The following is a 26,336-nucleotide window of genomic DNA, read 5'->3' as shown; positions in this document are numbered from 1 at the left end:
TATAAAAAAAAGTTTTTTCCTGGAATACCCCTTTAAGGACTCAGGGCGTACCTGTACGCCCTGATCCTGCTAACGGGGTTTAAACCATTCTCACGAGTGGAGAATGGGTTAAACCTCATGGGTCCGGTTGCTACGGGCAGCCAGGACCCATGGCTAATGCCAGACACTGCTGATACGGCCAATGCCGGCATTAACCCTTTCAACGCTGCGATCAAACTTGATTGTGGCGTCTAAACTGAAAGTATAACTATCCCGGCAGCTCAGCTGAGCTGATCAGGACTATCGCGACAGAATCGTGATGTCCCGATCAGCTTACTGGACGATGGGAGAGTCCTCACCTGCCTCCTCGTAGTCCTTCTGTGATCTACTAATCCATTCCTGCGCAGCAGGCTAGAACAGCAGAGCGCCGGTAACACTGATCAATGCTATGTAATGGCATAGCATTAAACAGTGTATGCAATCAAAAGATTGCATGGTATAGGGGCTAAAAAAAAAAGCCAAATGTGGTAAAAAAAAATAAGAGAATAAATGTGAATAAGCCCACCCCCCCAATAAAAATTTAAATCACCCCCCTTTTCCTATTTTTTACATAAAATATTGTAAAAAAAAAAATAAAGTAAAAAAAAATAATCATATGTGGTACCACCGTGTGCGTAAATGTCCGAACTATTAAAACATAAGGTTAGCTAAACCGCACAGTCAATGGCGTACATGTAAAAAACAATACCGAAGTCCAAAATTGGGAATTTTTGGTGACTTCATATACCATAAAAATATTAATAAAAAGCGATCAAAAAGTCCCATCAAAACAAAAATGGTACCGATAAAAACTGCAGACCACAGCGCAAAAAATAAGCCCTCAAATAGCTCCATATACTGAAAAAATAAAAAGTTATAGCGGTCAGAAAATGACAATATTAAACATACTAATTTTGGTGCATGTAGTTATAATTTTTTTAAAGTAGTAAATTAAATAAAACCTACATAAATTGGGTATCCCTGTAACCGTATGGACCTACAGAATAAAGATAATGTGTCATTTTTACCGAAAAGTGCACTTCGTAAAAATGGAAGCCCTAAAAATTTGCAAACTTTTCATTTCACGCCACGAATAAATGTTTTTGTTTCGCTTCAGATGTATGTTATAAAATAAGTAATGTCATTACAAAGTACAATTGGTGACAAAAAAACAAACCCTTATATGGGTCTGTAGGTGCAAAATTGAACGTGTTATGATTTTTAGAAGATGAGGAGGAAAAAACTAAAGTGCAAAAATGAAGATTGTTTGGAGTCCTTAAGGTGAAAACTTTCTCCAAGTTCTGGGACAATTATTTTAAGCATTCTGTATCTCCTTGTTACTCTTTTGTTGTTTAAATAGATGTTTTGAATTTGTTAAACCTGCTGAATAAGTTTTTTTTCTTCAAGAAATATTGAAATGTAAATATGCTTATGGGAAGAATTTATGATTTTGTATTGCCAAATATGTTCTAATAGAAGGGAAATGCATTTCTTAAACATCAGAGAGCTCAAGGTGTTTTACCTTTACCTAATTTTTAGGGTATGCCTGGTAGCAAAGGCCCCAGAGGTGACAGGGGTGCAGATGGACCTTCTGTAAGTACATGATGAATATGTTATTATTCTGTGTTTATTATAAACTTGTATAATTGTATCCTTTTTTTCAAGTGAAACTTATTTTTATTACTAATGACAGGTTTGATGGGGTGGATTTATGTAACAATATAGCATACTAGATTTCATAAAGAATGTAAAATATCTTACTCCAGTTTTGACAGAGTTTCATGACCAAGTGGCTTTCATGAGAGATTTGGAACATGCCACTAACATTCATTCTGGAGTTCTTTCCACCTTACTGTTGGTCAACTTTGTGCTTTTTTTCTATAAAGAGAAGGGAGAGGAAGGGGAATAAATATAATCTAACCCCTTAAGGTGGTCAAACACATAAGAAAAGTAGGTTGATGGTTAAACAACTGTTAAACAGATGATCACTGATGAACAATCATTTAAAAGGCACAACTATACTCACTTTAGTGAAAACGGACCATACATGATCAATGTGATTGGGTCATGGATGAACGATCTTTATGAGAATATTCTGGAAACATTTTTTGAACTTTCTGAGAATATTCTGGGTCTATTCCTTCCCGAAAGATTGTTTGTGAACAAAAAAAAAAAAAAATAATACTTTCTTCACAAATGATTTATTTGTCCATTGGTCGACCAAAAATTTCGAACATGGCCAACTTCTTTTTAGAAAAAAACAGCCTGTCATTGGCTGACTAAAAAAATTGCATGATCTGTTGGTTGAAATAATTTACTTTCAGCAACTTTAAGGCATATGGGCACATTAAAGGGGTACTCTGCCCCTAGACATCTTATCCCCTATCCAAAGGATAGGGGATAAGATGTCTGATCACCTGGTTCCCGCTGCTGGGGACCCCCAGAATCGCCGCTGCGGCACTGCACTCTCATTACTGCACAGAGCGAGTTCTCTCTGCACGTAATGACGGGCAATACAGGGGCCGGAGCATCGTTACGTCACAGCTCCGCCCCTCGTGACATCATGGCCTACCCCCTCAATGCAAGTCTATGGGAGGGGCGTGACGACCCCTGCCATAGACTTGCATTAAGGGGACGGGACGTGATGTCATGAGGGGCGGAGCCATGACGTCACACTGCTCCATCCCCTGTATCGCCCATCATTACGCACAGAGCGAACTCGCTCTGTGCAGCAATGATAGGGCAGTGCCGCAGCGGCGATCCCAGGGCTCCCCAGCAGCGGGACCGTGGTGATCTGACATCTTATGTCTAGGGGCGGAGTACCCCTTTAAGTTAGGTAAGGAATAAAACAATAGTCCCCACTACATCTAATAAACAATAAACTGACTTGCAGTAACGCAAGCAGATGAATATGTAATTTATTTAAGAAACATTTGGGGTGGATAGTAGAAGTTAATAGCAGATTTGCTTGATGGAAAATCCACATAGTAGTGGTTGAAAACAGAAAGCTGTTACCATGTTTTTCCTCACAGTTTGGCCCTTCAAAAATTTTAGAACCACATGCCTTTCATTTAGCATTTTTTGTTGATATATCACTTTTTACTTGCAAAGCAGCTCATCACACCAGTCTTCGTAACTGGAGCCAGAACGAAGTCTTCGAACGAAGTCTTCGTAAATGGAGCCAGAGCTGATCTTAGGGAGGAGTGCACTGTTGTGCACTGTTTGCAAACTGACTGTCGGTGGGTCCGGCAGCATATCTCAATACTGTTGCAGGACCCAGCATATCGAGTATATCTACCATATGGATAATATGTAATAATATATACTGTAGGTGTATGTAGATGTAAACTTTCACATTAGATCATATATATATATATATATATATATATATATATATATATATATATATATGTAAAACTCAACGTGTGTATGTATGTATGTATGTATGTGTGTATGTTCCAGCATCACGTCCAAATGGCTAAAGATATTAACATGAAATTTGGCACACATGTTACTTATATGTCAACAACAAACATAGGATAGGTGATTTAACCCTTACTCACCCCCATTTGCCAGGGGCGGGGTTTATGTTTTAAGTCCCATACAAGTCAATGGGAAATATATGTTACTGCATAACTTCCAAACGGCTGGAGATATTTTGATAATACTTGGTCACATGTTACTTATATGACCACTTAAAATATAGGATAGTTAATTTAACCCTTAACTACCCCCATTTGTGAGGGTCAGGGTTATTGTTTAAAGTCCCATGCAAATCAATGGGAAATGTGTGTTCTCACATAACTTCCGTACGGCTGGAGATATTTCAATAACTGGTACACATATTACGGGTCGGGATAGGAGGTCGACATAGGAGGTCTGCATAGGAGGACGGGATAGGAGGACGGGATAGGAGGACGGGATAGGAGGACCGGGATAGGAGGACCGGGATAGGAGGACCGGGATAGGAGGACCGGGATAGGAGGTCAGGATAGGAGGACGGGATAGGAGGTCGGGATAGGAGATTGGGATAGGAGGGCGGGATAGGAGGACGGGATAGGAGGTCGTGATAGGAGGTCGTGATAGGAAGACGGGATAGGAGGACGGGATAGATGGACGGGATAGGAGGTCGTGATAGGAGGACGGGATAGATGGACGGGATAGGAGGTCGGCATAGGAGGTCGGGATAGGAGGAAGGGATAGGAGGACGGGATAGGAGGACGGGATAGGAGGTCGGGGTAGGAGGTCGGGATATGATGACAGGATAGGAGGTCAGGATATGACAACAATATATGAGGACGGGATATGAAGTCAAAAGCTTCCTCCTTTGTTTATTTTCCTCCCCAACAAGGATTAGGAAGGAAAAACTGGGCAATGCTGGGTACTCAGCTAGTATATATATACATTTTTTTTAAAATACAACGAATCGACCGAATCAAATTTTTCAAAAATTCGCTCATCTCTAGCAACAATGCGTACCAAAAAATTTACATAAACTGAGGTAACCCATAGGTGATATAAAATTAGAAGTATTTAACATGTCTTGCAAGATGCACCAAATTTTCATACAACGTGAGCGTGTGTTTGTGTGTTTTCAGATTGCCTAGTTTAGGTTCATGCTGACCAAGAATTAGTAAATGCGTCCCACTTAATACTTAGAGGCATTACCATGTATTCATATTGTAGTGACAGCAGTTGGGATGTCATTATGAAAGATGTAAATATAATTTGTAAATAACTGGACTAAATCTAAGTGAAGTGATCATACAGAATAGCCCTCTAGATTTCAAACATTCCAGAACTGTATATAAATTTTTTATTTCATCACATCCAGTGTGTGGAGTAGAAGATTAAAGTTAAGATTTTTTGGTAAAGAGTTTTTAGTTTGCTAGCCAGAAGCAGACACAACATTTAACAGACACTAGGAAGGGATAAAAGAAGTTAAGACTAAACTTTCTAAATTGTATTTCTGTTTTGTGAATCATGACTATAGGGCCCCCCAGGGCAGCGAGGTGATCAAGGTCCACCTGGTCCACAAGGAATTCCTGGGCCTCAAGGACCTCCTGGACTTTCTATTCCTGGAGAACCTGTAAGTTGAAAAAATGGAATTTGTGGAAAATGCCATAAAATATATCACATTCTTTGAAGTGTTCATGTAAAATATTAAGTGGTAAGTCATAATCATGTATAAGTCGATAGAGATCTAAGTATACTTGAATTATATACAACATCTCTAAATATTCCACTTCCAATCCCCATGACACTATTTCATTTTTAAAGCGTATAAAATATTCTTAGATTCCATACAAAATAGCATGAAAGATCATACATAGATTGCAACAAATTATGTATATTCTACTTTGTATTCATTTAGGGTCGTCAAGGAATGAAGGGTGATCAAGGTGACCCTGGTTTGCCAGGAAGAATGGTAAGTTGGTGGCTGCATATTTATTTATCAATTCACATTTATGGTAGATTCAGGAAGGTTTTTCTCAACAAGTTTTTTAATCCATTCATTTAAGGGATATTTCATGTTTTGCTATTTAATATTTTAGCACTGCATTAGAAACTGAATTTGTTATATGTTTTAAGGGATCTCCTGGTGTAACTGGACCACCTGGACCTATGGGACCACCAGGACCAAGGGTATGTTTTGTTATCATGGTTATATTTTTTTATAACAGAGTGTAAAATGATGACCTTGACCAACTTCATTACAATAAAACACAATGTTAAATAGAAGAAAAAGCAAAACAAAATTGTTCTAATCACTTTTATGAATCTTTTGGATTCCATGGTGGCTTAGATAACTTGTATGTTGTTTTAACCAGCTTTATTTGTGTTGGAGATCTGTCGTGAACTTTCCTTACTCATAAATATGAAGGTTATTTAAATAAAGGGTTCAGCCTGTCAAAATTTTTAAGAATTGCAAACAGAAAAGAGAAAATGTGATCAAAGAACACTCTAGTATAGCAAGGAAAGTGCTAAAAGCTAAATTATCAATTACAAAGCTTTTCATCAATTTACATATTATTGCATTCCCTAAATATGCAGTTCTAGTATATTTGCACATGAAATGATAGGACATCACTTTGCATCATTTAATGAGCAGCAGGATTAGTAAAGTCAATCCTTACATATTAAACAAATGACCTGCAAGCAGCTTCATGTACTAGCTGAAAACAAATTTGCTCAGCCAAACTGTCTTTTATAACCCCTTTTTGTGCTAAACAGTCCAGATAGAAAGTTTCTAAAATAACATTTTACTATGACTTGTTTTGATTTTTTAGTTTATCATACTCAATAAAAATCAAATAAACTGCAGAACTGCAAGGCACGCCGAGCCCAACATTCTGAAAATCTGTATTTTTAGACTTTTGGGATCAAAGAAGAGTCCAAGGGAGAAAATATGGGATTGTGTTATTGCCAAACAATACGAAGGATTATTTGAGTTAACTGATAACTTTAACACATTTGTTTCCTTTACATCTGTGCTTTAGGATTCCTGTGGAGTGACAGAGACTATTCTTGTTCAGTGGGCAGTAAAATATTAGGAATTATGAACCATATTTTATGTGCAGTTAAGCTATTTAATGTGCACTACGGCATTTAGAATATAATGCAGTGGCGGATTCAGAGTCTAGTCTCGGGAGGGGCACTATCAGAGTATTATGCAGAAAATAAGACATTGCTTTCGGAACCCAAACAATACTGAGTATGAGCAGTGGCAATGCTAGGGTTGGTGTCCCCTGGTGCGGTAGAAAATGGTGTCAAAATATAATAATGCCCCCCCACATAACCCTGTGTACCTCACATATAATGCCCCATCCTATTCCCCTCACATATATTGCCCCTGTTCTATACCCCTCACATATAATGCCACCTGTCATGTTCTTCTTACATATAATGTCCCCTGTCCTGTGCCCCTCACATATAATGCCACCTGTCATGTTCTTCTTACATATAATGTCCCCTGTCCTGTGCCTCTTACATATAATGCCCCCCTGTGCTGTGCTCCTCACATAATATGCCCCCTGTTCTGCACCTCACATAAAATACCCCTTGTCCAATGCCCCTCACATAATATGCCCCCTGTACTGTGCCCCTCACATATAATGCCCCCTAAGTTTTAATAATGCGCTCTATGCCATAGTGCCCCAACATAGTAAAAGAACACCAATTCTACTTACCTAACCCATGTTCCCAAGAGCAGCTCTCTTCCTCTCTTCATATTTGCAGCGTGTGAGCTGCGGGGACGGGATCTCTGGGCAGGCACAATGACGTCACATCATCTTGCTTGCCTGCCAAGGATCTAGTCCCCGCAGCTTACATGCAGCAAGCAAGAAGTGCTCACAGCGTGTGTGAGTGTGTCTGCAGCCGCTGCCTGCATGTGAGAGTGAATGGTGGAATGGGAGCTGACAGCTCCCATGCCATCATGCTTGAGTACTGTATGGGGTGGGGTCTCAATCTCGGATCCACCACTGATATAATGTTACATTGTTACATTGTTAATGTTACATTACAACCAATCAGGTCACTTATTTCATTTTTCAGAGGCCTTTTTCAAAATTGAAAGAAGCAATTGGATTGATTGCTATGGGCAACTGGTTGTCTTTTCCTCTGCACAAGTTGTGATAAATCTCCCCCATTGTCCAAATGTATTTCTTGTAAGCCACAAAAGGAGGTTAAAGGGGTATTTAGAAGAGAAAAGGTATTATCTTTCCTCATATCTTGGTGGCTCACTTCTGGCTTCGTTTTATCTGTGGGCTGTAGCTTCCTTCCCCCTTCATGTGGACATGGAATAAAGTTAGTGCTCTGATATCAGACCAAGCCGAAAGTGAGCTGCTAGGGGATGAGGAAAGCTAATATGTTTTTTGCTCACCCAATGACCTCTTTAATGTAGGTTCAATATGATGACACAGTGGGTGTCTACAGGTCTGTATAAGTGACTCACTGGGACCTATAAGTACTCTTTTCTGCCAAACAGAGTCTTTGAACAAATTAATCACAAATTATTTCAGATTTAATTTTACCGTCTACATTCTTCAAAACCATGCATACTTCTCTCTAGTGATAGGCAGTTTATTGTTTTATTTGAGGAGGGGCTAGGGATATATACACAGCAAGTTTTGTTTGGATTGACACCAAAGAAAAAAGCTGGAAGCAGCTATGATAAACTAGAGGAGAGGTAAACACATGATATGGGTTTATTACACAAATTACACTAAAATCATTCTTCTTGAATCCACTAACATCAGAGTTTCATTTTAAAAGGTCATCTGGAAAATACAGATAAAAGACTGATCAAAATAATGTGTCAGAGAATGTTGTGTGTAGCTTTTTTACTGCCTGGTTTCTATTTGCTGAGTGTATATTGTTTGTCGTATTTCATTCAGCCTGCCAGAGCTATACTGTAAGTTGATGTGTGGGCAGCTAACAGGTTTATTTATTAAAGCTGTCCATAGACATTATGGGGGAGATTTATCAAAACCAAAGAAAGAAAAAGTTGCCCAGTTGCCCATAGCAACCAATCAGATCACTTCTTTCATTTTACAGAGGCCTTGTTAAAAATGAAAGAAGTGAGCTGATTGGTTGCTATGGGCAACTGGGCAACTTTTCCTCTGCACAGGTTTTATAAATCTCCCCCTATATGTATGCTTGTAGCACCGTATGATTTGGGGGAAGCCAACAGGTTGTATTTGACCTTTCAAAACCTTTGTTTTCCCTGCAATGAGCATTACCAAGGGTTTTTGATAACTTTTTGGCTACCTCTTTCGATGTAATATGCATATTTCTAAACCAGAAATTGCATGCCAATAGTAAAGTCAAAGGTTATAACTGCCTTTTCAAAGTTGTTTAGAGTCTATGAGCAACATAAATGATGGAGTAATGCTATAGAAAAGTATATTTACTGGCATAGTCACATTATTACCCCTGTATATCTTCTTTTTTTCTGTCCTTCAAGCAGAAATAATGGTTGAAAGCCTATACAATTCTTTCATTGCCAACATGTTTCCTTTGGTTTATCATAATTTGATGTGTATACATCTTATTCTATGGTGATGCATTTAGAAGCATTGATTTCTCGTATATTAGACAACATATTAGGAGATATTAATACATATGTTCATGTTATCTGTCAAAATAAAAGGCTTTTTGGGGGTTCTTAGACTTAAAATTAAGCCTGGATGTAGCTGGATGACAGTTAATAAATGCAATCCTTAATCCTAAAACTGAATAAATTAGTAAATAGTAGACCCAGTAAGAAGGCTTGCTTTTCTCCACAAACATTGCCATGTATGTCTTGTTTTTGGTATTACAGCTCTTCCTAGTTGATGTAGGTGGAACTGAACTGTAATTCAAGACAAGGACAGACATGGCGGTGTTTCCAGACAAAAGAGCGGAACCTTCTTTATATATATTCATATATATATATTTTTCAGCTAGGGAAGTTGATAATACTTTTGAGCTGAATACCTAGGAAGAGTAACATTGGGAGAAAAATGGATTTAAGTGTAGCTGTAGACCATAGACTAGATAACACCATTAAATGTAAGTGGCTGGATATTCTCAAGTATTAAAAGAGGCAGAGACATAATATCACCGCCTTAACAAACATTGGTGCAGTCTCATCTGGAATATTCTGTTCAGTTCTGGGCACTGGTTCATAGAAACAAATAATAATATATAACAAGGATTTAGTTTTGTAACTACTAGTTCGTTCTATGTAAGTTAAACATTATGTCATGTCAGCAAGTACAGGGGAATTATGCATTATATTATATGCTCATTCATAGCAAGTGGTCTGTGGTGCAACATGATGTAATGTTTGGCCCTTTAACAGAGTTTTGTTTTTGGTTTCTCCTTACAACATTCGTCTATAGCTGCCCATTCTTAAGTTCTGTGAAAGAGAATTTCACAATGTAATGTATACATAGATTCTTTTTTTTTTTTTTTTTTATGTATAGCTAATGGAAATATGTGTTTCCTTTTTAGGGTTTCACAGGCAAAGATGGAGCTGTCGGACCCAGAGGTCCACCTGGTCCCATGGTAAGTGATATAACATTATGCAGTTTAACCAGAAAGCAAAATGCTGTATTATTAACTGTTCCTAAAAGGCTTCAAATGCCATTGTGGCAGCTGAGTTAAACGGCGGAGGGAAAGCGTCTGCTAGTGCAAGAAATCTGATCAAGTCGGCTGTTCACGTGGAAGAAGCATGAAAATTCAGTTTGCAAGGATCTGATAATATTTCCAATAGGCATCTTAATTAAATATTCTATTTTACATTACAGGGAGCACCAGGAGCACAAGGAGCCCCAGGTCCAAGTGGGAAACCAGGAAAACAAGGAGATAATGGTTTACCTGTAAGAAAAATAATATTTTAGCTGATTTTGAACAAATATAGGGGACTAGCTTGGAACTTTATAAACAACTTTACAGAAAGCCAAAGTTTTCCTCTCGTGGCTTTAAGTTGACAGGATAGCAAAACTTTTGGATGCAAAACTTTGCAGTATATCATTTTAACAGTTGTAGTAGTTGATTGTTGGAATTTGAGGTAATCATTTTCCACTTGAACCAGCACCAAGATCATTTGCCAAAATATATATTTCTACACTGTTTAAATGTTAAGAGCTAGATCAGCACATTTACAAGAATGTGCCTGAGTTGCATTGCTACCTCCATCCTTAAATTATATGTCATTTACAAAAAGTGACATCCAGTCTCTTACAGATAATTTTCCTTTGGTTTAAATGCTGGCATGAGGCAGTGGCAATTTTTTTCATAGTGTCCTATTATAAGGATGAATTAACTGCATTATAAAAAGCATGGGTACATGGCATGTTCTGGTTATGAGCTTTTAGATTTCTTGGCTTTTCTGTACAATACTCTAAACTGAACTAGAAAGCAGCAAAAAACCCAGAAAAAAATCAGGTGTTGGTTTTATAGGTAACAGTGACACACAGAATTAAAATAAAATCATACATAAATTAACTACTCTCAGAAAAAACACCTCTATCATCAGTCCATGTCATATTGCTAGTCCTGGACCTTACAAAAAGGCTATTTTAGAATAACACTAAATTATTATCAGGAAAAATGAACTAGGAGGAAAAAAAAAAACTTTTTTATATATAGTTTTCAAACTAAATGCCCAAAAATACTTAATTGTAGCATTGAAGAGTCACAAGTATGTCATTTTTACCAGTTGGCAAGCTTTCAATACCTTTTGGGAGTTTAAAGGGGAACTCCGGGGACCACAGTGCTCTCTGCTGACACCTCTGTCTATATCAGGAACTGTCCAGAGCAGGATAGATTTGCTATGGGGATTTGCTTCTACTCTGGACAGTTCCTGACGAGGACAGAGGTGGCAGCAGCACTGTGGTAAAACTGAAAAGAACTTCACAACTTCCTCTGTAGCATACAACAGCTGATAAGTGCTGGAAGGATTAAGATTTTTTAATATAAGTCATTTACAAATCTGTTTGACTCTCTGGAGCCAGTTGATATGAAAAGAATTGGTTTCCACCAGAGTAACCCTTTAATGTAATCTAGATGGAAATATCAATGCTTGGGTGACCGATAGTTACATTGTTGCATATGGCCTTTTTTTTTTTTTTTACAATTAAATGTGCACACAGTGGAGTAAAACAATATAGAATGTGTACTCACCTGCCCTGACCTTCTGCTGCTACTGTTCTTAGGCTATGTTCATACAGTGGAATGTCCACACGGAAATGCACCATTTCATAAATAGCGATGCAGTTCTGAGTGGAATCTGCACAAAAATATTAAACATGTTTAATGGTTTTGCAGTCACCAGAATCAGGATTTTTGCAGCAGATGTTGCTGCTGCAGAAATTCCGCCATATGAACATAGCAGAATCCCATTGAATTTCATGGGACTCTGCTGCTGCGGAATGACAGTGCCCAGTCTAACTGCACAATTCTTCCTGATCTTGGTCTTGAAGACAATCAGTGGCTAAATTGGGTCACCACTGTGGCCAGTGATACGCTAAACAGACAGGTGAGTACACATTTTTATTGCTTTTACTCAAGGCTGAGCAGTGTAAAAGAACTCCCTATTTGCTTCACTAAAGTTTTGGCCAAGCTGATATAACACTAGTTTATAAACCCTTTATGGTGCCTGGCTGGAACAACACTATAAATGTAATATTTGCCCTGAATTTTTAACTGTAAAATACATTGTAATTTGTTTATAGGGTCCTTCAGGACAGAAAGGAGACAAAGGTGACAGGGTAAGTAAATTAATTGAAAAATATTCATTAGTTTTGTATGTCTTCTTAAAAGCATAGGTGCTTGTTTATTTAGATGATTTTTGCATGCTGGAAATGTGTCATCTTGTATTTGGGAGACTTGAGATTCTTCCTGCAGGTAAGAAGTAATGGAGAGAAGAAGCAGCACTCACGGATACTTGCAGGAAGGCTAGAGCCGGATGAAGCCCCGGTGAAACACTGTGTCGCTCTTACCTGTGAACGCTCCAGCTGCTTGATACCTGTCTGTATGTGCTTTTTGCATTAAAGCCTTCCTGCAAGTATCCGTGAGTGCTGCTTCTTCTCTCCATTACTTCTTATATTGGACTATTCCCTGTGCTTTGCCGGCACCTTGGATCGGGCTTATACAGAAGAGCTGCTTGTTGCTTGTGTGTAGTGCTAGTGGCTTGAAGATTTGTTAGGGTGAAGGCAGGTGGTGCTTAGTGACTCTTTTTCAAGTCTTCCTAAGTATTCTTCCTGAAGGTAAGTTGCCTAAAGGTGGCAGGAGTTTTGTTGTGTAGGATGTCTCCTCCATTTGGTTCCCCAGTACCTAAAAGAAGTATTGTCAATTGGTGTCCTTAGGATAACAGTGTAGCCTGAATGGGAGTAAGGTGGGCATGGCCATCATGACTGCAAGCAGCTGTTTCCTCCTATTTCACTACATCACCCTAACATGCATACATTTTCTGCTGCTCTGTAGATACTACTTAATACATGTTATTGCTAGGTTTAACATATGTGCAGTATATTCATGATTTATTTATGCCTTTTGACTTTAAGGGAGATATGGCTTCCCAGAATATGATGAGGGCGGTTGCACGACAAGTTTGTGAACAGATGATAAACAGTAAGTCAACCAATTTACAATGGGGAACTCATGGCTTGGGTAGGCATGAATTTGTTAGCCCCTAGAACCACTGAAGATATCTGTCCCAGACAAAAATCTTGCGGATTTCTAGTGTGTAATAGGTTAAGCAGGGAGATCTAAAGGTAATTCTGTCTATAATCAGAGAAGTAGAACTTTTTTTATTCAGTAGGCAAAACATTGTCTTACTGATCTCTGTGTTATATACAGTAATTACCACTGTCTGCATTACTCATCAGGTACATACTACATTATGGAATTTGATAGTAAGACAGCAATTAGGATTTCTTTTTATGTTAACAGTAGAATGTCAAGATTATTGACTAATGATTACTTTCCCGCAACACCACAAGCCTTTCAGTGCCAGAAAGACTCAATGAAAGCTCAAGATAGATAAGCATTTGGCCCACCTAGCCTTCCAAAGTAAAATCCCAGGCTTTACTTTGTATCATGCTTCTCAAAAAGTTTTCATTGTAGTTTTTATTCAGTGACTGCTCTTAGAACACCCACATTAGATACTTATAAATACAAAAAAGAATGCTGACATCTGATTTCCAGTTCTTAAGCAAAAGTTCCCAGTGTTTCAAGCTTCAATGAAAAGTTGTATGTTAAGGCTCACTGCTTGCATCCAATGTTACAATTTTCTCCATTTTAGGCCAAATGAGCAGATTTAATCAAATGCTGAACCAGATTCCAAATGACTATTATTCCAATCGCAATCAACCAGGACCTGCAGGTCCACCAGGTCCTCCAGGCAGTGCTGGAGCGAGAGGTGAACCTGGACCTGCAGGCAGTAATGGATTCCCAGGACCACCTGGTCTTCAAGGACCAGCTGGAGAAAGAGGTGAGAGTATAAGCAAAATAAAAATTGTTGTTGTTATTTACATTGTACTTTAAATTAAGTAAAATGACAGCTTACAAAAGGCGCACTGTAGCAGAAAACACAGTAAATCTTTATGTTTTTTTTACCTTGTTAAGGTTTACCGGGAGAAAAGGGAGAAAGAGGCAACCCTGGAACTGGATCTCAAGGACCAAGAGGGGTTACTGGGCCTCCAGGTCAGTATATGTACACTGCATCTCCACTACTTTTGAAGTAGACATAACAGGTGAAAAGACAACCAACATTTTAACAATTTTGATATATTTATTGCATTTGTAAATTTTTTACTATCATTCTTCACTCAATATCCCATAATGCCAAAGTGAAAACAGAATGTTGAAAATGTTTGCTAATTTAGAGAAAAGGAAAAAAAATAATATTGCAGTGACATAAGTATTCAGACCCTTTACTCAGAACTTAGTTGAAGCACCTTTGGCAGCAATTACAGCCTCCAGTCTTCTTGCATATGATGCCATAATGTTTGCACACCTGGATTTGAAGATTTTCTGCCATTCTCTGCAGATCCTCTCAATCTCTGTCAATTTGGGTAGGGAGCATTGGTGGACAGCCCTTTTCAGGTCTCTCTAGAGATGTTCAGTTGGGTTCAATTCAGCGCTCTGACTGGACCACTCAAGGACATTCACAGAGTTGTCCCTAAACCACCCCTGTCTTGTCATAGATATGTGCCAAGGGTCATTTTCTTGTTGGAAGGTAAACCTTTGACCCACCTTTGAGGTCCAGGACATTTTGGATCAGGATTTTATTAAGAATATCTCTGTACTTTGCTCCATTCAGCTTCTCTTCATCCTTCCTGTCAAAGGCTGCTGAAAAACACCCCCATAGCAGGAAGCTGCCACCACTATGCTTTCTTGTAGGCATGGTATTGGAGAGGTGATGATCAGAGCTTGGTTTCCTCTAGACATGACTCTTAGAAGTGGGGCCAAAAACTTAAGTCTTGGTTTTATCGGATTACATGTTCCTCACAGTCTGAGAATCGTTTTGGTGCTTTTTGTCAAACTCCAGGTGGGCTTTCATGCCCTTTTTATTTACCACAGGGGACTTGAATCAAGGTGTAGAGACATCTCAGAGATGATCAAGAGAATTGGGAGACCCTCAGAGGTAAATGTTAAGTGTCATAGCAAAGGGTCTGAATACCTATGACATTTTAGTTTCTCTTTTTTAATAAAGTGGCAAAGTATTCTCAAATTCTATTTTCACATTCACATTATTAATAATGTTTAGTACTGTCAAAGTTAAAATGTCAAAGCGTCTAAAAACTTCATGGATGCATTGTGTTTGTGTGTGTTTACATACACCTAAAAGAAGAATATATAACTATATTCAGTTGTAGACTAGAACAGGGTTAATCTCATTTAATTTCGATTGAGAATTCGAGAATTGGAAAATGAAGTTCTTATAAGTTCATTTGGGAATATATAAGACTGTGCATGTCACCATAACATATTAAATTGAAAAAATGGCTCTAACTGAATTGAAAAGGACCTAGAAGTTTTGGTACACAGTAAATTCAAATGTAGCAACTAGTGTCAGACAGCTGCTGCCAAGGCAAATAAAATCATGGGAAGCATCAAAGGGGGCATAGATGCCCATGACAAGGAAATAAATCTACCACTGTACAAATCACTTGTCTGACCACACAGGGAAAACTGTGTACAGTACTGGGCACCAGTGTACAAGAAAGATATAGTAGAGCTGGAGAGGGTTCAAAGAAGGGCAACCAAAGTAATACATGGAATGAGAGGACCTAAAAACTATGCATGAATATATCAAAGGCCAGTGCAGAATTCTCTCTGTGATCTATTTATACTCATGACTGTGCCATCAACAAGGGGCATTCTGTATGTCTATTCAAAAGAAGCTTACACCAATCGAGAACTAGATTATTTACTGTAAGAGCAGTAAGACTATGGGACTCTCTGCCAGAGGAAGTTATCACAATAAACCTAATAAAAGAGTTCAAAAGGGGCCTTGGGTGCCTTTCTTAATTGCAATACAATTACAAGTTATAGTTATCGATACTAGAGAAGGGTTGTTGACCCAGGGATTTATTCTTATTACCAGAAGGCAGGAATAATTTTCTTACCTTATAGAAGGAAAATTGACTACTGTGTCATTAGTTTTTTTTGCCTTCTTCTGGATCAACACATCAGCTTTACAATGTTACTTATTATCTAACTGATTCTTTGTTCATCTTCTTACAAGTGAAATCCTTCAATACTTAACCTTGGATGTATTACTCTACTTGATAAGGTCAACAAAACTAATAATACCTTGTGAAAGTAAAAATGGAACACTTGAATTTAGAAAATACATTTATTGTTATCCCTAAAGCCACATTTCTCAGCATACTGTTAAGAAGTTACAGGATGGAATACTACAAAGAACAAACGCAGGCAGCAGTCCAGAAGGTTGCAGTGATCCAAAATTAGCACACTATTCACCCATATGTGTGAAACGTTTTAGCCCTGCTATAGTAAAAAAAAAAGAAACATAGAATGAAAATGGGTCAAGCACTTCTTGCTTCTTTCACTATAAAAAAAATCAGACCAAGTGGGTACATTTATTCAAGCTCAGTGAGGAGGTGTAGGCTGAGTAGCAAAGCGTAACAGCCAAAACACCTGTATATCAACTCTCTTATTTTATAAACCCCACCACGAGTCCTTTTTATCCTGATATATCCAGTGTATGGGGCCAAGTGAACTGTTGTGTAGGCATTATAAAACAATGGCAAAAAAACACAATAGCTGAATTAGTAGTGTTAAAGGGAACCAAGCACTACACTAGATTTTACCATATATAACGCTTGGCAACACATTATGTCTGGTAAAATCTTTATCTTCACCCTCCCTGGGGCCGTTTTTGCCCTTGCTGCCCCATAAGTAGCCCCCTGGGCTGGGAGCTGTACTTACTTGGTCCTGAAGCTCCAGCCATAGTGACGCCCCCGCGGCTTGATTGACAGCCTGCGTCACCACTCTGCTCTGTCTGCTTAGGGAGCAGAGCGATGACGCAAGCCATCAATCACACTGAGGGGCATCACTACGGCTGGAGTGATGCGACCTGGTAAGTATAGCTCCTTGCCTGTGGGAGTACTTATGGGACAGCAGGGGTAACTTTGCAACTTCATATCCTTGCACTCCCTGTGGGGAAAAATGTACCACAAGGATGATGAGGATAAAGATTTTACTGTTGCCAAGTGTTATATATGGTAAAATCTAGTGCATGGCTTCCTTTAATCATGTGGTTTGACACAAATATCACACTTACTTTTCCTGGTTAGCTTTTCATATGTCGGATTCAAGTTTCAGTTATACAAAATTCACCAGTGAACCACATTAAGACTTAATAAAATAAAAATAAAATAGTAATTTAATAAGTACGGTATGTATAACATTCCACAATATGAATTTAATTGCATTTTGGGGGGCTATAAAAGTAATCCACTTTTTCATAAGTATCTGCTTAGCTTATTCCATATAAAAGATACAGAGGGTGACATCCCCTCCCTCTTACATGTCAAGTAGTGTGCATTCCCTGGAGAACTGAAAATGATCTCAATAAATCTTCCAAGTAAATACGCCTGTTTTTCTACACTAAAATTCAGCATGATATGTCTTATTTATCCCTGTTGCAAGTGAGTTGCTTTGAAAGTTTGCATCACGTCACAGAAAACTATGATAATTTTTTTTTTTTTATAGCGCTCTTGGGTTCAGGGTGCTTTACCTATAAGGGTTAAAATGCATGACACAAACACAGGTACAGTGAATGTAATACAGAGTAAAGGGGGGATAGGGCCCTCCTTCAACAGTAGGTAACAGAGATCAGGGCAGAGATGTATGGAGGGGACAGGTTGTGGACAGCCTTGTAAGGCATAATAAACTGTTTAAACTGAACTCATTGGTCAATGGGTAACCAGTGAAAAGATATGGGGGAGAGTGGTAGAGGAGAGGCTGAGACTGTTTCAATGTTGAGATGCTTGAGGTTTCTGGGTGGTTGGGCTGGATTCTGGACTGGGGGGGGGGGGGATGGGGACAGTTCAAAAGAAGAGAGAAGAAAATGTAAGGCGGTTATGTTCAGATACAAGGAGAGGTTTAACCCTCTTTGTGAGGCCATGGAGGATCACTTTTAGAGGCCTAAGGAGAATGTTGGTTATGGGACTTTAGAGGCGGCTAACACAGTAATTGAACACTCTTCCTACTGTTTCTAATCTCAACATACTATATACATGCATACTATTTAGGGCTGAGTTTAGAGGCTTGCACGTCATTGCTGCTTGTATGCTTCTTGTATGGCCTTCTTGTTTTTTTGGGGATTAAATACTGTTACAAAGAGTTATACAATCTGAACATGTAGTGCTTTAGTGTGTTGGAGACTTGGCAGTAGGAAAAAATCTTTGGTTGTTTCTGTATTTTATTCTCTAGTTAAAACACTATTTTTTCATTATAGCAAGTACAAGCTTTGAATTATTTTATCCTTACTTGGTTTAAGCTTACCATAATATCGATTGCTCCAAAGACAGCATTACATTATCTGCCCATGAGCTACAGAACAGCCAAGCTGATACACTTCTATATTTTAATTAAAATTCTATGTGGTTTTAAATGTAGTAGTTTCCCCGGAGGATATTATTATATCTTATTAGGGGAAACAAACCAAACAATTCATTGATATTGTTCAATTAGTTATTTCTTGCCAATTACTTTTAACAAGAATGGGCATTGTATGCGGAACATGCATTATGAAGCCTAAGGAATCATAGCCAGCGATGTTTGTTTGGTTATGTTTTGGTTCTCTCATTGAAAACATATGTAAAATTTTACATTTTTTTCTTTACATTGTACACATATGTCTAGACAGTTTGTTTGCCAGATGTCTTATTAGTTTTGCTTTAAAACACTTTAAAACAGCCGAAAACAAAACCTCACTAAGTTTTTTATTTCCTTCTTTAAAATTAGGACCACCAGGTGACTCTAGGACAGGACCCCCAGGATCTCCAGGCTCCACAGGGCCACCAGGACCTCCTGGTCGGCCAGGTAACCACGGCATTAGAGGTCCAACAGGTCCAGCTGGATACTGTGATGCATCACTATGTGCAAGCATTCCTTACAACGGTCAAGGATACCCAGGTATACAGACAAACATGTAATTTCTGCAGCTTATTGTAGAGTAGTAGCTAAAATTCGTCAACAACAATGTGTACATTTTTTTTACTAACATGGATAAAACAAATGTATAGATATCTGTTGTAACCTAAAAAGCCTTTCAAAATGATATTCCTCTGCAACTGTAAGAGGAGCATTTTGGGTAATATATGCACATTAGTAGACTATATAAGGAAAGAGAATATTAAATAAAAATTTTGAATTCAATTTTCAGAGTAGTAACTGCACTTAAAAGGGTTATCCCAACATCAAAATGTATCCACTATCTTAGCTGATTGGTGAGGTGCAACCGCTAGTACCCTGCTGATTTAAAGAATGGAGGGCAGTTGTCCCCCTTAATAGAGAGAGAGAGTCATACTTCATGGGATTTCTGAACACTTCTGATTGCTGAACTCTGCAATGATTTGAAGAGTTTGGAGCTGTGACTCCATTCATTCGGGGATAACTAACTTCCATTCTCAGGATTAGTGGTGGTCCCACTGGCTTGATCCCAACCGATCAGTTAGTTTTTCCCCAAATTACATCTACTAATGACAGCCATTACTCTAACCAAATAGGTTAACAACAAAGCTTTCCATAGACCTGAATGGTATTGCTATAGGATGTAAGTAGCCTAATAAGGAAGCAGAAGTACATTCCTTTAAGGATGTACAGAATACAGGCTGACAAACTCTATGCTTTCTGTAACTAGTTAGTCAGCATCAGCCAAACCTAAGAAGATTCCAGTGCCTACTGGGGGGGGGGGGGGGAGGGGTTGTGGGTCCTATGTCAAGCTGAGGGTAGGATAGATAAAGACTCCAATGTTCCTCTGTTGTTCAAGGACCCAAATAGACCTGAAGATGGCGCTCATTGTATTCCCTCATTTATTATCTGGGTCAAAGACCAAAATAACTCAGAAATGTTAACAGGGAGGAACTACTTGCACTATCTCCTAAATAGTACATGTCTGTACCTTACAACCACCCTTACAGTAGTTATCATTTTCTAAAAAGAATAATTTTAAATATTTTCAGTTTTTATTACCTAACAATAGAGAAATGCCAGAAACAAGTAAGACATAACTGCAAATAAGATAATAAAGTCATGAATTGTACAATCCGTAGTAATGTATAAGAGGAAGACAATGTATGTTTCACCTCATACTTTTAAATACTAACATCATCTTTGACCTGTTTCAGGTTCCGGTTAACACATTTTCTAAGCCTCCAGTGCTGCTTACAGTTTGAATTCATGAAAATCCTGTTTCTGAGATGTTTGCGCACGTACTTAATCTGAAATGATTCTTTTGGGAAATTTCACCATGGATATAGCTAATGACCTATATTACTATCATAAAAAGGGGAAACTGTTCTTTATACTAACAGCATTCCAATGGGATCCAAGACAGTGATGCGACCAAGTCTGTTTGCATTCTGTAGTGAAAAAGTCATGTCAAATATATGAAAGACATAGGGCCTCAGTTACACAAGAGGTCAACATAAATACTAACTACTGTATCTGAGGTAACCCTTTTTATATAGAGACTTAACATAAGGAAATAGAAATTATGTATGTAAATAATAAACTAATTATGGCTTGTAAATGATTTGTTTGGGATCATATCCACTAAAATCAGTTAACATTTTTTTTTTTTACCATAAGCTAATACTTTAAAGCCTGCTGCTTGCTGTCTGCTAGAATAACCAATGACCCCCTTTTCCTTTATGTACTCTTCAATGTTATTGCTTGTCAGGCAAAATATCGTAATGCATTTTATGCTTTTATTCGTAAAGTATTCCTTTATTTATTGCAACATGTTAGGGCAGTTTACAAAAATGATTATCATTAAATTATTACAGCTAAACCGAGCCTGAAAGATATGACACGGCTCAGAGTATATCTTTCAGCAAAATGTCTGCTCTTTTGAATAACCCTGAACTGATCTACAGTACACTGATCCTAACTGGTGCATAATTCTAGTTTCAACAAGTTAACAATTATAAAGTGGTTAATTGTCTGTACTGAACAATTGTACTTCATGTAAAGAAATATATAAATCAATAAGTAAAAAAAATAAAAATGTATATATATATATATATATATATATATATACATACATTTTTTAAGATTTATATAGAGACAATTAACTACTAAAAACTACTAAAGCCAATTTTTTTAATATGCCCTTAAATCAATGTAATAAGATAATTGTCTTGTTCAACCGGACAAATATTTTCAACCAGAACCTTATCAGCCTGAAAGTGGACCCATTGAACCTGACCAACCTTACGTAGTCCAAATGCCACCAGAAAGACCAGATGATGAGGACTACGAACATCATGAATATGCGGAACATATGAGGTGGAGAAGATCCTTAAGAAAGAATGTAGTGAAATCATAAATGGTTTTGTATTTTGTTTACTATGTGTGTCATTTCCTTATGTGAACAGCAGATACATGCAGAGTAAGCAGATTTTATGTTTCCACAAGTCAGTTCAGGATCCTGCAGTCATGAGATGCACTTACACTTATGTACACATGCCGTTTTCTGTGAGTGCTGAATCAAATAGATCTCATCATATGAACCACATGCAAAGTTTTGTCTGATGCTCCCTATATTGCGTGTAAAATATGTTGTGCTTGCAGTGTCAATTGCCTTGTCCTAATGTGTGAATAAAGATGATAATTTTATTGCAATGTTACCTAGTACAAACCTAGACCAGGAACAAACTTCCAAGCAGCTTTGTGTCTGAACAATGTTGCCTGTACCCTGCCTTTAAAGCCAAATTGCCACCCAAGTAATCATACCATCTGTTCTGCCATAACCCCTCCCCATCCAAAGCCTCAATTATACATTGCGGGGGATATAATGCTTTTATACTCTGTCTACCTGTAAGCATCCAGAAAAAAAAAACTTTTTACATATCTAAATATAAAGTGCCCATTAGATTCAGGATTATATTGTAGACACATTAACAGTTACATTTATGTCAACTTGCAGTTGATCCTGCAGAAGATGAAATTGCATGTTTGTGCTGTATATTTAGTATGGACAATTGTCAGAATATAATGTTTTCAAAGTTTCTTAGTTTCTTAGTTCTCAAAGCAGTTTGAAGACTATGAAAATAGATTTGCTATTTCAGGATTTTTAACAGCAAATTGTGAATTTCACTGCCTTATATTTTTATTTATTTCTAAGAAAAAGAGGCGTTTTTTTCAATAAAACTACTGAAAAGAAACCTGTTTTCTAGTGTGTTATTTAATACAAAAAAAAAAAAAGAATTACAACACCACAAATTACAATTGTATCTGCTCTGTTACTAAATAGAATTTCTAGTAATTATCCTTGCAGCAGTTTTACACTTATTTACTTCATCATTTGAATCCTGAGTGTATGGTTTTAGCTCATCCATGTATAAATGCCCCAAAGCAGTAAATATGTTGCCTTAGTCCCTTTTCTTGGTCAGCAGTCAGTGTCTGATAGCAAAATGACACCTTATACATCACATGACCCTTCAAAGCTCAGACCATATAGGCAACTTGGGTTTAGTTATTCTGACTCTCAGAAACCAGATATATGCCATTATTAAAAAGGGTAATCCCATTGGGACATTTATGGCCATAAATGTTTGATAGATGTGGGTCCCACCTCTGGGACCTGTATCTATACAGAGATCAAGGGACTCTTATCCCTCTCTGGCCTGCCTGCATGCGCCCATAGCTGGGAAGCTAAAAATAAGGCTATTGTACACAGTTAACATAACTCCCATAAAAGTTAATGGAAATTGCGCAATTAGCCTCGCATCACAAGCTACACTATTTCCATAACTTGCAATACTATGCTGTATGCATAAGTCTGATTATAATTAATGAGAATTATGCAAACTACATAAAAAGCCAGCTTATACATAAGTGTCCCATGTTACATGCCTTCATTACCCCATAGCTGGACTACTGTAATGCTCTATACATAAGCGTCTCATGTTACATGCCTTCATAACCTCATAGCTGGACTACTGTAATGCCCTATACATAAGCATCTCATGTAACATGCCTTCATAACCCCATAGCTGGGCTACGGTAATGTTCTATACATAAGCATCTCATGTTACATACCCTTATAACCCTATAGCTGGATTACTGTCATGCCCTATGCATAAGCACTACATAAACTACATAAAAAGCCAGCTTATACATAAGTGTCCCATGTTACATGCCTTAATAACCCTATAGCTGGACTACTGTAATGTTCTATAAATGAGCATCTCATGTTACATGCCTTCATAACCCCATAGCTGGACTACTGTAATGCCAAATACATAAAGGTCTCATATTACATGCTTTCATAACCCCATAGCTTGACTACTGTAATTCCCTATACATAAACGTCTCATGTTACATGCTTTCATAACTCAATGGCTGGACTACTGTATTGCCTTATACATAAGCATCTCATGTTACATGCTTTCATAACTGAATGGCTGGACTACTTTATTGCAGTATACAGAAGCATCTCATGTTACATGCTTTCATAACTCAATGGCTGGACTCCTGTAATGCCCTATACATAAGTCAATCATGTTACATGCCTTTATAACCCCATGAAGCAAGCCCAGTTACCAAACCAAGATTGACGTGGAGGCTATCTATGGGAATTTCCTATGGCAAAGATTTTGATATTACAAGGCATTTTTTAAATGTCACTGGTGAGAATATTCCTTGTAATAAATCTATGCATTACCACTGATAATCTTATGGGACCTTTATGAACTATTAATAAAATTGGCAGATAAATCATAAATGTATCAGGAATGCAGTGTAAATTCCAAGGCCACGCACTTTTTCGTGATTAATGAACTATGTATAGGTAGGAGCAAAATCAAGCAAAACCTGACGGAAAGTCATGATAAATCCACTAGGAAAAGTGCAAACATTCTTAAAATGCTAAAAACATGTTTTGTTTTGTTTTGTGCTGTTCTACCATTGTAGATACTTGTATATGCAGTAGATAAGGCTATTCAATACCATTATAAAAGAGTATGTGGACATTTATGAGACTTTTCTGCTGGATTTATATGAAATTAAAATGAGAGCCTGAGCCATGAGATGCTATATTATAAAGTCTCCTCCAGAAGTAATGCATATACAAATAGAGTGTCTAGATTAAGCCCCACCTAAGTTGGCTAATATAGGCGCATGGCCTCACAGCTGCTACCTTAATGCTGCCTGGAAGATATTCAAGGTGCATTACATATGGAGTTTACACACCTCCAAGTATAAAATTTAAACAACAACAAAAAACGTGGTCTCAAATGGAGGTGCTCCACCCCAAATGCGGTTGTGCATTTATACTGGGGAAGCAGATCCTGCCCTTGTAGTCCGTTGCAAGGGGCGATCCCCAGCATAAAAATGCATACAATGGAGGATGCCTGCAGCGGACTACAAGTGCCACAATAGAATCCTACATCTGATAGATGGTGTGGATGTGTAACAATTAGAATAATTCAATACAGGAATTTAGGTGCACTACTGTGGTAGATGTATACAATGACATTGGCTATCCCTCAACACCGATGTTAAAATTGAGACATTTGCCAGTATATCCTTATATGAAGGACATACCAGAGCCCGCACACCAACGCCAAGGTTTCTCAAATGGCACGGGACCTAACGCTAAACCTACCTGTGCGTGATAAGCAAAACAGGGGCCAATGGGCAATTACGGCATTTGGCTGACTCACAGCGTCCTCCCAGGTATCCTCCAGTGTGGCTCTGCTCCCCCAGTATAAATGCACAACTGCATTTGGGGTTGAGCACCTCCAGCCATTTGAGACCACGTTTGTTGTTGCTGTTTAAATGTTAGTAATCTAGATCATTATTGATAGGGACTAACTTGGCATCCAGGACTATCCCCTTTATATGACAACATAGATGAAGGTAATTTTATAATACTGGTAATATGAATAAACTAATATTTTAGATATTTTGGCATAAATATCACCCAGGAAGTTAGTGATTTTCATTGTAATTTCATTGTAAATTTAGTTAAATGGAGCCTGTCAGCACATTTTTTACTACTTTTTAAACTATAGACATTGATGTCTAGCTAGCAAAACATCAAAATTAAACATGCCAAAGTTTATCTCCATAGGAATCAGATAGTTCCAGATACAAACAGGTTTCCTCGAGGCATGACCCAGCTCCCAAAGTGCTGTCACTTCCCTAGCCTCATCGTTCCCCAACCTCTCCCCTTTCATGATGACTGACGGTTTCATTACTTAGCCCTGTAAAATATCAATGGCAAAACTGTACATCATCATGAGAGGATAAGGTATAGGAAGCGATATGGCTGGGGTAGTGGTGGTACTAGGCTGTGTTATCAGGACCCTTGTGTGGCTGATTAATAGATTGTATTTAAGATATATGATACCTATTAATCTATGAACTTGAATAAACATCTGTTATACAGCACTGCCCTTGGTTTATTGTGCTGACAGATTCTCTGTAACAGGCTAGAATACCTCAACTGATGTACACTCTGTCTAGCATTACAGATTGACTAATACAGTGCCTATGGTAATTATTAGTAATCTAGGTGACACATATCAAACATTTTGCAAACATATTTCTTATTCATCAGTTAATGATTTAAAGTGAATCTGACACTTGTTCACCTGTACTAAACCTAATAAACAAGGTTATAGTGCGAGTGAACCAGATTAATGAAAGGTGTAATTTACCTGGATCCGTGGCTAATCCCTCCTGCGCAATGGAGGTTGGAGCCGGTATGCAGAGCTCCCCTGCCTTTGTCCCCTTGTGCTCTCATATGCCCGCTCACCAAATTGTCATAGACCCTTTTCTCATATAAGTGTAGGGTAGGCAAGCATATGGGAGCAGAGAGGACAGTGGTAGGAAAGCTCCTTATACCATCTCTCAACTCCCTTGTGCAGGAAGGATTAGAAATAGTGCCTGTTTAGAGCCTGGATCTCTAGAAAAGGAACACAAAACGGGTTGAGTTGTATCTCTTTTTAATCAGGTTCACTTGCACTAAAGCCCTGTTTATTGGGTTTAGTGTGGGATAACAAGGTGTAAGATTCACTTTAACAGGTGTGCACTCTTTTTAGCTTTCCAGTTAGTTCCTC

At 38.1% G+C, this 26,336-nt stretch overlaps 1 protein-coding gene across 8 annotated transcripts in view; it reads left to right on the top strand.

Annotated features, from left to right (window-relative positions):
* Window positions 1–22,427, top strand: part of COL12A1 (collagen type XII alpha 1 chain) — a 165,893-nt gene extending 143,466 nt beyond the window's left edge. For 6 of the 8 annotated variants that reach the window (XM_056565894.1, XM_056565888.1, XM_056565889.1 and 3 more), the window contains 12 exons: window positions 1,558–1,611; window positions 5,012–5,107; window positions 5,393–5,446; window positions 5,611–5,664; window positions 10,015–10,068; window positions 10,311–10,382; window positions 12,240–12,275; window positions 13,071–13,137; window positions 13,811–13,999; window positions 14,134–14,211; window positions 19,009–19,179; window positions 21,438–22,427. In XM_056565894.1, the coding sequence (XP_056421869.1) occupies window positions 1,558–1,611; window positions 5,012–5,107; window positions 5,393–5,446; window positions 5,611–5,664; window positions 10,015–10,068; window positions 10,311–10,382; window positions 12,240–12,275; window positions 13,071–13,137; window positions 13,811–13,999; window positions 14,134–14,211; window positions 19,009–19,179; window positions 21,438–21,595 (1,083 nt within the window). In that variant the 3' untranslated portion in view covers window positions 21,596–22,427. Of the gene's footprint in view, window positions 1–1,557; window positions 1,612–5,011; window positions 5,108–5,392; window positions 5,447–5,610; window positions 5,665–10,014; window positions 10,069–10,310; window positions 10,383–12,239; window positions 12,276–13,070; window positions 13,138–13,810; window positions 14,000–14,133; window positions 14,212–19,008; window positions 19,180–20,393 lie in introns of all 8 variants that reach the window. The other 2 variants (XR_008891251.1, XM_056565890.1) reach the window with 2 other exon arrangements.
* The last annotated feature ends 3,909 nt before the right edge of the window (window positions 22,428–26,336 follow it).

This window comes from Hyla sarda, chromosome 3 (genome assembly GCF_029499605.1).
Source record: "Hyla sarda isolate aHylSar1 chromosome 3, aHylSar1.hap1, whole genome shotgun sequence".
Classification (NCBI taxonomy): Eukaryota; Metazoa; Chordata; class Amphibia; order Anura; family Hylidae; genus Hyla; species Hyla sarda.
This window is presented reverse-complemented; position numbering and strand designations above follow the sequence as displayed.